The 15,517-nt window shown below is 41.1% G+C and overlaps 1 protein-coding gene across 3 annotated transcripts in view; it reads right to left on the bottom strand.

Annotated features, from left to right (window-relative positions):
- FRAS1 (Fraser extracellular matrix complex subunit 1) overlaps positions 1-15,517 on the bottom strand; it is a 404,840-nt gene that overhangs the window by 140,949 nt on the left and 248,374 nt on the right. For 2 of the 3 annotated variants that reach the window (XM_025887777.2, XM_073891815.1), the window contains exons 23-27: positions 11,366-11,512; positions 8,160-8,300; positions 7,106-7,246; positions 5,457-5,594; positions 2,522-2,792 (exon numbers count right to left, since the gene is read on the bottom strand). In XM_025887777.2, the coding sequence (XP_025743562.1) occupies positions 2,522-2,792; positions 5,457-5,594; positions 7,106-7,246; positions 8,160-8,300; positions 11,366-11,512 (838 nt within the window). The remainder of the gene's footprint in view (positions 1-2,521; positions 2,793-5,456; positions 5,595-7,105; positions 7,247-8,159; positions 8,301-11,365; positions 11,513-15,517) is intronic. The other variant, XM_073891816.1, reaches the window with a different exon arrangement.

The raw sequence follows: 15,517 nt of genomic DNA, 5'->3' as shown, positions 1-15,517 counted from the left end.
CTTATGTGCATGGAAGAAATTGGATCAAAACACTACAGTGATATAATATTCATATTATAAATGAAAATAACCAGATGAACACAGTGACATACAGGTAAAACTATGGTGTATTCTCCGATCTCAAAATAATGTAAAAATTACATAAACTTTTTGGTTTTGATTTTTCTAAAAGGTCTATATAAATGGTTGAAAAACCAGTTTTTGGCCAAGACAGGTTAGGAACATAGTGAAGGCTAATGGTTAAATTGGAGAATGGAAAGGAACCTATCAGAGTAAGAGTAAAAAAACAGATCAGGGGTTGCCAGAAACTGGAGGGAAGGGAGTCCCAGTAAAAAGGAGAGCTTGGGGGGTTGATGAAACTGTTTCAAACCTTGCTTGCAGTTGTGGTTTCGAACTGCCAGAATGTCCACATTTGTGAGCACTCACAGACCAGTACGCTTCAAGATGGGGGATTTTATTGAACCCAAATTAGACCTCCATAAACCTGATTTAAAAAAAAATAGATCTTGTCTCTCCTCCCATTTCATCCTCCCCTTGATTTTCTGTCCCATTTAGGTCCTGTCCCTCTTCACTCCCATCCGCAGACGTCCAGAGAAAGCAACCGAGGGGAGCAAGAGGAAGGAACAAGGAGTGGTTACTCCTAACCTACGGGGGGGAAAATGATGTTTTGGTGGCACTGAGGTTCTGATAACTGCTCAGCATGCCGCCTGCCACCATGGGCCGTATTTGCAGGTTGTCTTATACTCCCCAGAAGCATTCTGACCCCAAAGGAATCCAGTGCTAAAGAATCACAGTCAAATTTTCATGAGGAAAAACAAAACCACAAACCCATATGGCAAGCTGCCCCTTTTGTTTTTGTATCATTTGGCAACGTATAGAATGTTCTTTTTTCACACATCACTACCAATCTTGTTTTCCTGTTCTTTCTTTTGTTTGAATTTTTAGATAAAGAAGATCTGATGCTAAAATGGGTACCCCAAAGTAAAAGGAGTGCTGAAAGAATTCCCTGCAAAATCGTCACCACTCTTTGTCCTGTTTGGGGGTACAGAGCTGACTCTGGAAGAAAACAGGTGATGAGAGATTGAAGAGGTGAAACAGACAAGAGGAGTAACTTTGGTTGTCTTGGGGCTTTATGAACTTTACCCACTTTTCACAAGATTCCAAGGCAAAGGACTACAGGTACGGAGCTGTGTGTGTGTGTGTGTGTGTGTGTGTGTGTGTGTGTGTGTGTGTGTGTGTGTGTGTGTGTGTAATGCAAACAATCGAGAACTACACTTGAAGCAAAATGAATGCAGGACTTTGGAGCATAAATCCGAAGAGTGACTCTATGGCATCAGACGCCAGGGTTTTAAGTTCCATCTGTAGCAATATGTCTCTGTGCAAGGATCTTTTGCCCCTTGAGGATGAAAGCACACCCATTATTCCTAGTATTACTCAGGAGGCAGAAATCATAGTGGCTAAAGGCATGGGCTGTGGAGTCAGAGAGCCAGGGATTGGAGACTTGGCTTTGCTTATACTCTCAAGGCCTCAGTTTCCCTGTCTGTAGACTGGGAACATAAATATACAGCATTCACATGAAGTGTTTACTACAATGCCCGGGTCATAGTCAGCACTCAGTAAATATCAGTTGTTCTTATTCCTATAAGATGGTCTTTTGAGGTTCTGGCTCTGAACTGCAATAGAGAAAGTGCCATCACTTTTCTCCCCACCTGCCTCCTAGCCCAAACCTTAAAACAACAACAACAAAAATCTCCAGTGGTGACAGTAGAAAATATTTACCGTGAATATTTGAATCCACTGCTAACATACGTAGTCCACTCTGAATTATCTGCACTAATGAAGCAGAGCTGGATGAAGGATAATCCACGAGGCTAATCTTTGGGGTGTATTCTCTGATTCTTGTTTAGCAGATTAACTCTGCTAATTATATGACTCTATTTGCCTGGGTTAGTGTTAACATTCAATTGCATTCCTGAAGCATATGTCAGCTGGGGTGAGAAAGACAGCCAGAAGTGTGCTAGGCATCAGAGGAAAACTGGATCCGGCTTAAAAATCAACCACAATTAATCCCATAAAGTGGATAATAAAAAGTTGTGACTCTTAGCTTCCCTCCCGCTCTGGAATTCTAGGAACCATATAACACTTTGAAAAGCATGTGCTCCATCTTTTAGCCACTGCTCACTCCCAGTATATCACCCTAATGTTGAAGAAGCAGCTGTAGCAATCTGCATAGATAACCAGTTTTGTTTCTGTTGGGCCAAAAATACTGGGTAATTGTCCTAGGAACTTTCCTGTCACATCAGAGAATTACCCACAATTATGTGATGAAATGAAAATGCCTCTAACAGAAGCATACTCTCGGAGCAATTACAGGGAAATAATGACAGGCAGCTGGAAGCGTTGGCGTGTTTGGAGTATCGATCTTCCCCACAGGAGAAGGGGTAGCTATTGAGAAGCGGGGGCGGGGTGCAAAGCACTGACGGAAAGTTGGCAGGAGGAAAACAAAGGAACACTGAGTCACCTGGGCTTTTCTTTGCTGTGCACAAAACGCACTTTTTTCTCATTCACATCCTTCCAGCTAAAATGGCCAGCCTTGTCGAGCTGAACCTCTTTTCCATTCCTCAACAGCACCAGCTGACCATTGGTGGGAGTGCTCACCACATGGAACTGGAGGTCTTCTACCCTGCCATCTTGGTCTTGGACATTCAGAAGGGGAAAATCCAGTGGCTTCATTGAACCAATTGCAAGGGTGAGAGAACCATTCACATGAAGACTAGGAGTGTATATTTTGCCTGGAAAACAGAGGATCCAAAGATCAGACTTGGCATATTCACTAATAAGGTTTTGGGTTTTCTCAATAAATAGACGCATAACATTCATTCAGAAATGAGACTCTAGGCTATTGTACACCATAAGCCTCCTTCTAATTCAGTGATTCTCACCCTGAATGCATATGAAAATAACACAAATTCTCAATGTTAAAATATAAACTTCTAAATGAAAATAGAGGATAAAATCTTTGGGATCTTAAATTAGGCAATGCTTTCTTCGATATGACACAAAAAGCATGAGTGACAAAAGAAAAAGTTGATAAATTGGACTAAAGATCTTCAAAGGGCACCAGTAAGAAAGTGAAAAAGACAACCCATAGAGTGTGAGAAAATATTTGCAAATTATATATCTGAAAAGGGACTTGTATCTGAAATATATATAAAAAAATTCTTACAACTCAGTAAAAGACAAGTAACCCAATTTAAAAACAGGCAAAGAGTTTGAAAAGGCATTTTTCCAAAGAAGATATATAAAAGGCCAATAATTACATACACGACAAGGTGCTCAATATTATTAGTCATCGGGGAAATGCAAATCAAAACCACAATGTGATACCACTTCATACCCACTATGAAGGACAATAAAAAGTATTCCTGAGGATGTGGAGGAATTAGAAATCTTATACATTGCTGGTGGAAACATAAAATGGTGCCATTTGGCAGTTCCTCAAACAAACATAGGACAACCCTATGATCCAGTAATTCTACTTACAGGCATATACCCACAAGAACTGAACACATATGTCCACATAAAAACTTGTACATGAATGTTCATAGCAGTTATACCTAAGAGCCGCAAAGTGGAAACAACCCAAATGTCCATTAATTGGTGAATGAATAAACAAAATGTGGTATATCCATGCAACGGAATATTATTCAACCAAGAAAAGAGATGATGTACTGATACATGTTCCAATGTAGAGGAACCTTGAAAATATTCTTGCCACATGAAAAAAGCCAGACATAAAAAGCCACATACTGTATGATTCCATTGATGTGAAATGTCTAGAATAGTTAAACCCACAGAGACAGAAAGTCGATCAATGATTGCCAGGGCCTGGGGCAAGGGAGCACTACAGAGAGACTGTTTATGGTTACTGGATTTCTTTTTAGGAAGAAAAAAATGTCCTGGAATTAGATAGTGTGATGGTTGCATAACCTTGTGAATATACTAAAAACCACTGAATTGTATACTTTAAAGGGTGAATTCGATGGTATGTGAATTATATCTCAATAATGACAATAAAGAATCATATAGGGACCTTTTAAAACAGTACTGATACTTGAGCTCCACCATCAGATATTCTGTCTTCGATGTTCCGGGGCGGGCACTTCAGTGACTTCACAAGCTCCTCAGGCAATCCTAATGGGACTTCCAAGTTTGAGAACCACAGTCCTAACCTAATACTTTGATCACATCTGACCATCAGACCCATCAAGGGTAAAGAAAAAAGCAAACGTCTAATACCATTTGCTCGAACAGTACCAGTTAATCTGTAATGAAGTATGATTATCAGCGGCTTACATTCAGAATTCATGTGAAGTGTACACCCTTTGTTTTAAAATTTTACTATCTCTGCCATAGGAAACATCTGATGAATGAATATCTGATCATGATGTGAAATTCATCCTGTCTCCTGCAAGGTGTTCTGCCCAGACTTGAATTGTTAATGTTTCCTTCTACAAGTAGGTCGGACAGGACAGTTTGGGAATGCCAGGTTTCGAGGGGACTACGTCCACTGTAAGATTACTCTAATGAAAGTGGAATTCATTTTCACAAGTTGACTTGTATTACGTCCCAAGAGGAGTAGGTTGACTCTCAAGTACTTGGGGTTTTCAGAAGGATCCCAATAAAATGAGCCAAAGATGTCTTTTTCCCATGGGAAGTCTTAATATCTTTGGAGGTCAGAAATTTAGAGACGGAAAATGTGATTGACTATGGGTGTTAAAATATGCCTCGTGTCATTGATGAAGGACACTCAAAAGCTGAAGAATGCTCAACTATACTACAATTCTCAAGCTTCATTCAGCTATAAAACTTTGGGGTTCAAAATTATGACTGAATTTAAATTTGCTTCTCTTTTGTTGTTTAAGGTGAAGTGTCCATTAATGTGTTGGACAAGACTAGATCAATTCCCTTAATATGTCACCTTATTCTTAATAGGAGAGCGGCTTGAAATCTATTTGCTTCAAACATATGACCCTAATGGGGCAGTCTCCTCACACTACTCATTATTTATTTGTAATTTATCTCCAGTATGTCCACAAAGGATGCACCATTGAACCGTGGCATAATTAGCTCTATAAGTTTATATATATGCAAATAAATTATATGTATATCGGTAATTTTCAATAACATAGCTGTAGTTCTGAAACCTAAGTTTTATGCCAAATTTCTGATCTGACAGTTGTTACTTTTAAAGCACAGATTCTTTTTCCCAAAGATCTTAGAAGTTGAGTTTCCCCAACGTCCATGTCCTATAAACAATCCCTTATTCCTTTGTATTCCTGGAATGAGAATCCTGCATTTCATATCACATGAGCTGACTGTATCTACAAACTCACCCTTTGCATGGTGAAATCACAGGTTAATATACAGCAGAGCATCTGACAAGAAGCACTTACCAGCGCAGGTTTCATCAGAGCGGGCAGAGAAGCCAGGAATGCAGTTGGAAACACAAAGGCCACTCTTCAAAAAGAACCCATGGTCACACTGGTGACACTGGTCCCGGTGGCTACACCGCAAGCATGCCTGAGGGCAGGCTGTCAAAGAAAGGCCACAGTAAGTGAGGTACAGCAAAGGCACAGGCAGCCAGCGAGGGCCACCAGCGACAGAGAAAAATAGTGACAGCACGAGCAACACACGACCCCCAACTGCAGCAACAGGGATTCTAACGGTTTCCTCTAGAATTTCACAGGGAGCTGTTCTACCCTCAGAAGGAGAGCGAACACAGAGGCGCACTTTCACTGAATGCACTGTGATGTGAACATGTTGCACGTACGTGGATTGTATGAAGAGTTAGGCATAATGACTTGTAAGGGAGGTGGTGTACAGTGATTAAGAGCACAGGCCCTTTATGGGTACCATTCCTGCTCTACCACTTATCAGCTGTCCACTTTGGGACAATTTATCCTTTAATCATCTGTGGTGTGATTTCTCATCTTAAAAATGGGGATGGTAATAGCACCTGATGCAAATCACTGTTGGGAGGATGTGTTACAATGTGAAGAGACTACAACAGTGCCTGGCATACAAAAGGACTCAGCTGTACTACTAATGCCACTGCATCATCATCATCATCAACATCATCATTATCATCATCGTTATTATCTTAAATGCAGAAGGAGAGCAAGCTCATAAAAGGACGCTAGGATTATTTCTTTGGATCAAGTTAATAAACTTCTACAAATCAAGTGTTTACTGCCCAATTTTTCTGCTTAATTAAGATTTTTATTATACAGAGGTAGTAGAGTGTAAGGGCTCAGAATTGGAATCAGAAAACTTGGGCTTAATATCTGATTTTATGTTGCCTTGGTTAATACTCTTAAGCCATTTTTTCTTTTTTTTTTTTTTACTTGTAAAATGGGATTCCTAGTGTTTGCCATATTTTACCACCAACTCATTGTGAATATTAAATGAGATAATGAAGACGGAGGACTGTGGTGAAACGTAAAATGCCATGCCAGGGTCGTGGCTTTATTACTAAATGTCAGGTTTTCTTAAAAGTAGGGCATATGATATCAAGTTTTAATGGAAATGATGAGAACAAACTGCAGAAACTCTCGTGGATAACACAATGGACAAGGAGATTAAGGCTTTGGGTTGAACTTTAATGAGAAAAGTTCAGTGTATCTCACTAAATTGTCCTCAGAAATCCTACTCAAGGATATTGTGCCAAAATCAGGGTCACCCGTAATTTAGTCTACACACTGAAAATTCTGTGCCCACGTCAATAGAGGTGATCTGCTCTTAATGGATACCTCACTTTAGTTCAACATAAGCCTTACATTCCATAAAATATTGGCCTAATTTCCATAAAGACCCTTAGAGACAATATTGATTTGTGCAAGACAATTATTGGCCTGCACTTCTATATTCTATTTAACCAGCAATTGGCAGATGTGCATGGGAAGCCATCAGTTTCTAATTCCTAGCTGTCTGGGTTTTCATTCTGCTTCTAATTCAGATTCTCCTTGGTTACCTGAGAATCGACACACCTGATTTACTGGTGAGCCTCACTTTTTTCCAGAGGACTCAGCAGTCTCCGAGTTACCTGTGCATTGTCGATTTGTGTGATCTGCAAAGTACCCCTTGCCACATTCCTGGACACACTGGGCTTCCAACAGGAGATATGGCTCTTCACAGCGAGTGCACTCATGGGGACCTTGGCACTGGACACAGTGGTTGCTGCAGCCTGAAAGACAAAAGTCAAATCAACAGAACTGTGTATGGCTTTCCAGGGGGCTCCTGGGCCTCGTGGGGAGGCAGCTAGTTAGACACCAAACGGCGATATGACCTGGTGTGCTGGGCCAGGCAGAAGGCGAGGAGTCAGGAGCCAGGCTTCTGGTTGTGCCTACTCTTACTTACCCAGCAGGGTGACTTAGGATCAGAGATTCGGCTTCTCTGAGCCTCAGTGCTCTCTTTATAAAACAGGAATGGACATACTGACCCACTCAGCTTGCTGGGCCAAGATTAAAGTGAATAACGGAAAACACTAGGCACACCTAGAAACTACAGGTATTAGCCATTATCATTACTATTAACTAGTCCACGGTTCTCTTACTTTCCTGACTCACCCAGTCAGTTATCAGAGTCTCCCAAGAATGGTCCCAGGAGTGCCATCTGTGCACTTGGGGGACATTTCAAGGTCAGAAGATTTTGTGGTGTTAAATCAAGGCTAAAGGGGGTGGCGTTCAGAGAAAGGTGGTGGTGAGACATCTGGTACATGCAGGGCTTCAGGGGACAGATGGGGGAATATGATGGTCCTTCCAGGCGCTCAAATGACCAGAGTATACACACCTCCCCATCTAGAGGACAGGATTATTCAGTGCTCTAAGAAATCCAAAGTCATCATCAAAACATACCTGTTTATGTGGCCCTATACCCCCAAGATTCCCATACCGACCTCAAATTTCAGCAAATATCATGTATGGGAGAAGGAGAGAGGGGGCATTTTGACTAGAACGAAGAAAAGCTCCTAGGAAAGAAACCAGAAATTGGACAAAAAGCCAGAAAGGAAACTTGCCACAGACTCCTTGTCAGAACAGTAAAAATTGGAGGAGGCTTGAAGGCTGGATGAGAACAGAGCAGGAGCTCTGGACACTTACTTTTGCAGAGGCCCAAGTCCCTGTAGAAGGATGGTGAGCACTGCTCCACACAGGCCCCATCCTGGAGAACATAGCCATCCATGCACTGCAGGCAGTCTGTCTTCAGGGGCCCGCTGCACGCGTTGCAACTCCACTCGCACTCTAGAAAGGAAGTCCACGTGAGATCACTTTCGCCTGTCCGTCCTCAGTCCCAGTGACTAATTTATGAGGACGCGGTCTGCAGTGGCAAGGGGTAAAGTGAGGACACCAGGCGAGATGTCAGATAAGCCAGCTCTAACAAGGTTTCTGTTTGTAGTAGCCTGAACGCCTGAGGTTTAGTGTTTCCTAATTATGTTAGACATGGGCATGTACAAGGATCACTCCAGGCTTGTGCAGAGCCTGCTTGTTAATGGGGCATCTGAGGAGCCAGGTCAACTTAATCTTAGAGTCCTTGATTCCCATGCCTCAGCATCGTCAAGCAAAGCCTGCTCTGCTACAAGGAGGGGCCAATTTGCCTCCACAGACTTAATCCGCACCTTCTCCAAATGCTCCACAGGTAAAGGGATGTCAGGGTCTCAACTAGGAAGGCGTCTGCTGCCTCCACCGACACTGGCTGCTTGACTCTCTACTTCTCAAGAATCAGGTGCTGACCCACCCAACAGAAAGGACCAATGATGTTAGAATTAAATGTAGCATCAAGGAACTGTCCAGAAAGAAAGGGCTTACAGAAATAACAGAAGATCTCCTTAGAGCGGAACTGGCTCATTTACATGTTATCTGCTCAATAAGCACCTATGGAATGCATAGCACCGAACGGTGGGTAGGAAGTGGGCAGACCCTGGCTTCAAGGGGCTTATGTGCTTGCGGGCTCCAACCTTGGATGTGCATCCATATAATCCAGAAGGATTGTTAGAAATACAGATTTTCTGGCTCAACATCAGAACTACTGACGTCATCTCAAGGACTAGGGCATAAGGAAACATGTCGGGGCCACTACTGTTGTTTCTGTTCTCATGATTATTATGGTTGTTGTTACTGTAGCTGTGGCTATTAAAGGCCCAGGCAATTCCTGCCGCCAGAACACTCATGTTTGAGAGCCAAAGTGCCAGATGGTAAACTAAGTCCTCATGCATGGAAGGTGGGACAACACCGTGTGGTTAAGTACTTGAGTTTTGAAGACAGCCAAGTCTCTACTGAGGCTGTGGTTTAGCCACTGTTTATCTACATGTCTTACGCACTTTCCCAAAACTCTTGGATCCTCAGTTTCCTTATCTGTAAGACAGAGATAAGAAGAGTACCTATTTCATAAGGCTATTGTGTAAAGGTAACAGTGAATGTAAAGAAGTTAGCACAGTGCCTGACACATAGTAACAGCTTAATAAATGTTTTGCTGCCCAATTGTTTTTCTCGGAGAACATTCTGCACTCAGTTCTTCCTCACTCCACCATCCATCCCAGCTGAGAACCCAGGAAACTTCTCATTAGTCACCTTTCTCTTTTTTGATGCGATATTTCTAAGTCCCAAAGAAGCAGGTAAATGTGCAAGACAGTACACGTGATTCCAAGGAGATTTATAAAGTTAATCTCGCTCATTTATTTGGCTGAATCAGTCCTGAGGGAGAATGACTAAAGCAGAGCTTTGACAACTGCCAGCATAGTTATGAAATCATTTACAACATGGAGGATTTGTGATAATCTTGTTTTTCACCGCAAACTGACAATCGCTGTTTAGAAGGGAAAAAATAGAAAAGCTTCTGTGGTCTTGAGCACAGAGAGACCACCTAAGTTGACAACAAGTAGAATTTCTTGGAATGGAGAGTGTGCAATTTTGCAAAGCCTTAAAACATCCCGAGCTTACTTGCCAGATGTTTGGCCCCCATATCTGAGCCCCAGGTTCTTGGGCAGAACTGGAGAGATGGGAGACAAGTGGAATGGAGGGATGGAGGAGGAAAACGGAAGAGAAGCAAGGAAGATCTGGCCTTTAACTCTGTTCTTCTTGCTGAGCACTGCCATTTAAAGAGCATAAGCCCCAAGAATTCTAACCACTAGAGAACAGGTGCTAGGTTTCTGATATTGCTTCCTTACAAACTCCTGGAGTGCAGGGACTGTGTCTTTATTCCTTTAAGTCTGTTAAACAGAGATGAACAAATCAGATACAACCCATTTTTTTTTCTTAAGATTTTATTTATTCATTTGAGAGAGAGAGAAAGAGAGAGAGGGAGGGCACAAGTGGCAGGGGGAGGGGGGCAGAGGAAGAATCAGGTTCCCCGCTGAGCAGGGAGCCTGATGCAGGACTTGATCCCAGGACCCTGAGATCATGACCTGAGCCGAATGCAGATAGATGCTTAACCAAGCCATCCAAGCACCCCAAACCCTGTCTTCATTAAGGTTAGCGTCTAGCAATACAGAGTTGTAAAGGAAGGTAATGTAAATCTCTGAAATAGGCCTGGTGTGATAGACGAGGGAATGGCAGGGACTGTAGTGATCTGAAGACACAAAAGGGACAACAGCTACTCATCTCCAACTGACTGTTGCATTATGGAAATGCAAATCCAGTATTCCCAGATCATCTGACTTTTTCAAAAGAAACAGAAAATCTCAATTTTTTTCAAAAGAAACAGAAAAATCTCAATTTTTGTATGTGAAGTCTTCTACATTTTAAAATGCATTAATTAGGGCACCTGGGTGGCTCAGTTGGTTAAGCGACTGCCTTCGGCTAAGGTCATGATCCTGGAGTCCCGGGATCGAGTCCCACATCGGGCTCCCTGCTCAGCAGGGAGTCTGTTTCTCCCTCTGACCCTCCCCCTTCTTGTGCTCTCTCTCTCATTCTTGCTCTCAAATAAAATCTTTAAGAAAATAAAATAAAATGCATTAATTAAAAATTTTAAAACACTAGAACATTAGGTGGGCAAAAAAAAAACAAAAAAAACAAACCCTCCATGTCTTGGGCCAAATACATCGGTTTGCCACCTCTGGTCTAGTTACTAAAACCTTGCACAATATCTGGCACATAGTAGGTGCTCAAAAATATTTCCTTAAGAAATTAATTACATACAAAAAAAAGAAAGAAATTACATACATGCATTCATAATACATGATGCCTTCTTGCTATCATCAGAGAACGTCTAAACATATGATGGTATTTTCCCAACATGGAGGATTAGACACCTACAGGAAAGGGAGATCACTGAGGAAAAGAATCATTGCACAGTTCTGGAAGAGCTTTACCTTTGCATATCTTGGTGGAGATGTCAAGATAGTACTGTGGGGCACAGCCCTCATACTGGCATTCCCCAAAGAGCAGGACCTTGTTTGGATCTCGGCAGGAGGTACAGCTGGCCTGTGAATCACAGCTTCCACAATGCGCTTTACATGCTGAGCGGATAGGAAGAGAAAATGACCAGATAATTACAACTGCAAATACTGAAGCTGATCAAACCTAGACAGATGCTACAAAGGAGCAAAGCTCTGCTCCAACCTGTGCTTTAATTATGGTTCATAACCCTCCCCTGTGATCAACAGAAACAGAAAATGTTACTTTTATTTTCTAAAATAAAAGGATCATTTTATTTTCCAGAGAAGATAAATTATAAACCCAAGAATGGAAATCCCACATCCAAGTTGCCATGTGATTCAGCAACAGAATTTATACTTACTCCAAGATCTCTGGAATAATAGTCCAGAGAGGTATTTGAACCTTACTTCTCAAGGAAGGACAATTTCTCAAGGAATCAAGCTCCCAATTGTTCATAATGTGGATTCAGATTTTTGAGCAATGCCAAGATTAAAATTCGGCATCAACTTTATTGTGAAGCTCAGGAAATCCCATATTTTAAGCCACAAAGAACTTTAAGGAGGTCTGGCTTACTGATTTGCCCAGTTGTAATATTCAACAGCCACTTAATTCAGGCATTCAAGGATGATCCCCAAATCTGGTCCATGGATTCCAGATGCTTCCATCTTCCCTAACTTTAACAACTGGCATTTCTCCATCTCCTCAGTTGTCCATGCTAGAAACCTTGGAGGCTATCTTGATAGGCCCCCTATCTCTCATTCCTAATCTAATCACTCATTGGAACCTATTTATTCAAATCTTCCTACGTAATTCCCAGAATTTTTTGCTTCTCTCCATATTCACACATGCCAATACATCCAAGACCTCATCATCTCCTACTGGACTACTGTCATAGCCTCCTAATTGGTTTCCCCTTACCAAGTTTGACCCTCTTGCATTCTATTTTCCATGTATCCCCAAGAGTGATTTTTAAAATTTATACTGCTCAGGTTTCAGAGGACACTTTCATCTATAAACTCATATCTTTCTTCAACCCTGGAAAATTTCCAGCCATCATTTCTGCAAATACCACTCCTCCATCATTCCCTCCATTCTTTCCGCCCAGAAATCTTAATACACATATTTGAATCCTCTCAATATAATCTCCAAGTTTCTTGTCTTTAACTCTTACTCATTCTTCAGTGACTTCTTCAATCTCCAGTCTAGAACAAGTCTCCCTGTCACTGCTCTTATAGCACCCCAGACATTTCATTCATGCCATACATAGTAATTTTCATTACAATGATTATTTAACCTCTGTATCCTTTAAGCTATAAGCTTCATGAAAGCAAAGACCAGGTTTGTTTTGTTCCTTGCAATAGTGTTCAGCACCTAACTAGTTATCTTTCATGTTATGGGTGTTCAATAAACACTTGCACATAAATGAAAGAAACCAGATATTGTAATTATACATATTCAAACACATCTCTGCCTCATTCTGAAATTTTCTCTAAGTATATATCAGAGGAAAAATCCAGAGAATGAGCTAGATTTTTAGAGTTTTAGATCTAGAGGATATCAAAGTGTGTGGCACAGTGCAGGAAAATTGCCTCCTGGTAAAAATAAAAAGGAAGTCCTCTTGTTTCACCTACAAGAAATGTCATTGATATAAAATATTCATTAGAATATGTAGATTGGTAATTAAAGATCCTAGAAAAACTCTAGACTGGATTTTCAAACAGATGGTTTGAGAATAATTAGAAAAGAATATTTTAATTTTTGGAAGCCTCAATGAAATTAAACTTCCATCTTTTTTTGCTAGAATTTTTACACATGGTGTATCTTAATTTTGGCAAAGGATTTGACAAAAATCTCAAAGATAAACCTGTCAATACAAAAATGAAGTGGGGTCTAGGAGTTGTAGGTGGATTTGAAAATGGTTGAAATGCATCCTTAAAAAGTTATCAATAAACCTTTGTAATTAGTAAAAGAAATGTCCTTAGTAGAATATTATGATGAAGCCTTCACTTTTTATTTGATCAACATTTTTATTAATAGCTTTAATCACAACAAATCATGCTAATGATATTTAAATATGCCCCATACACCTAATAGGATACACAGTCTAATCTCACCAGCTGAAAGAACAACTTAAACTGAATTTTAGCTAGTTGAAGCAATAAACTAAAAGTAATCCGATGAAATAAGCAAAACTGTTAAGTCCTGCATTTATTTTCCATAACCAATTGCACAAATAAAGGATACCGGAGACCTGTTCAGACAGTAGTTCCTATAAAAAATGATCTAAGAATTTTAGTTGATTAAAAGCCTATTAGAAGTGTGATATGGTTACTAAAGAAACACAATCTTAAACTGAAGAGCCTTCATATAACCTAAATGTCAGCTGGAGCCCCCTGACCAACGGCTGCAAATTGAAGCCCAAAGGCCAATCCCTCAGCTTAGAGTGACAGGATGATGCCCTGTCTGGATAGTGGAGAGCTTTTTGTAGTTTACTTCCTCAAGCATCTGTGTACCTTCTTATTCTTGAATCCTTCCATGCAGTCTTTCATTCCCCCTCGGTACCTCAAAGTATAACTCAGCCCCTCTACTGGCTTCCAAAACAAATGGATTCATGCCAAGCACTGTGAAAGGTTAGAAGACTATGTGGAGATTTGGAGGGATGCAGCAGTGTCACACTGAGGGCAGGGAGCTCCCTCCATGTCTACCTGAACGCTTCTTCCTCATTCATCGAAATCCTCATCCCTCCCCAAGCAATCCACAAATGACCTTGTCTTCGTCAGAGCAGTTCTGCACATACCAAAGGCCCCTGGGTTCTCAGCTTCCATCTCCAAAGGCATGTGGGTAAGGAGCATTTTCTCCATCTTAGCATATTCAGACCATACACAGTATTAGTCATGTTGCTGTGATCACATCTAGAGTCCCAGGTGCAGTTCTCCGAGGTCCCGGACCCCAGAAACTACCAAGAGGACAGTGAAGACAGTGGTAAGTGGACCAGAAACCAACAAGGGAAGCAGAGATGTACTTGAACCATCATTCATGAAGGAGGAAAGGACCCGACAGCTTAGGAAATCCACCTTCCCTCTGAAGTAGGCCTCTTTTCTACCGCAGCTCGGAGAGAGGGTCATCCATTTCTGCTCAAAGACTCCGTTGGCTCCAGTTTTGCCTGGAGCAGCAAAGTGCAAGTGGGAAATGACAGATAATTTCAAACTTTGGAAGGCAATCAAGTGAATGAGGAAGGAGACTTACTCTGTATCACTCCAGAGGGGAGTTCTAGGGCCCATGAGAAAGAACCATCAAACAACTAAACAGCTACCACCCCCTCCAATGGACCTGGCTTCCTTCCTCATCTGTAGAAGTCTGTGAGGGGGAGCGAGAAAGAATCTCTGCATTGGGTACAAGGTCGTCTCTGGCCACCCTGGAGTTCTCCTCCTTGCCTCTAAAGCACCATGGTTTTAAGCACTGGGAACCTCACTTATCATCTCTTTTTTAAAGTGCCTGCCTCAACTAATTATCCTTGAATTTTAGAGCTCAGTATGTAACTTCTAAAGGTTTCTGTAGCTAGAATCCAGACAGTTCTCCAGCTCTTACTTTCTTCTGTAATATGGTTATTAATGCCTCCCCTTAATACTGGTTATATTTCCTTGAAAGCGCTTTACTGCACCATTTCCAAAATTGTGAGGCCTATAATTGTTTATAATGATGAGCATTAGAAAGGAACATTGTTGATTTTTTTTTTTTTTTACATACTAGAAACTCAAATATCCCAACTTAAGGGCTGTGCTTTATTCAATCTTCGAAAGAATGAAACTTAAGCTTTAGCAAAGGACTAAAGCTAGGAGATTCTTAATTTAACTGAAATAGTCTATGAAATCCTATTTACATGGTAGCATAACAAATGCATTTGTGCGGAGATCACCTTGCACTAAGGCAAAGGCTTCTCAGAAAGAAATATTTCAATGCAACATTTTTTTGTCATCTATACGCCATACAAAAGATTCTATTTTTTCTTTTGAACTTTTATTTCTGTGATTCCACTGCTGTGAAGAGCCTCATAAATCTAAATCACTATTTCTCCACCAACACTC

This window comes from Callorhinus ursinus, unplaced genomic scaffold (genome assembly GCF_003265705.2).
Source record: "Callorhinus ursinus isolate GAN/ISIS: 27379988/994484 unplaced genomic scaffold, GSC_fseal_2.0 scaffold4, whole genome shotgun sequence".
NCBI lineage: Eukaryota > Metazoa > Chordata > Mammalia > Carnivora > Otariidae > Callorhinus > Callorhinus ursinus.
This window is presented reverse-complemented; position numbering and strand designations above follow the sequence as displayed.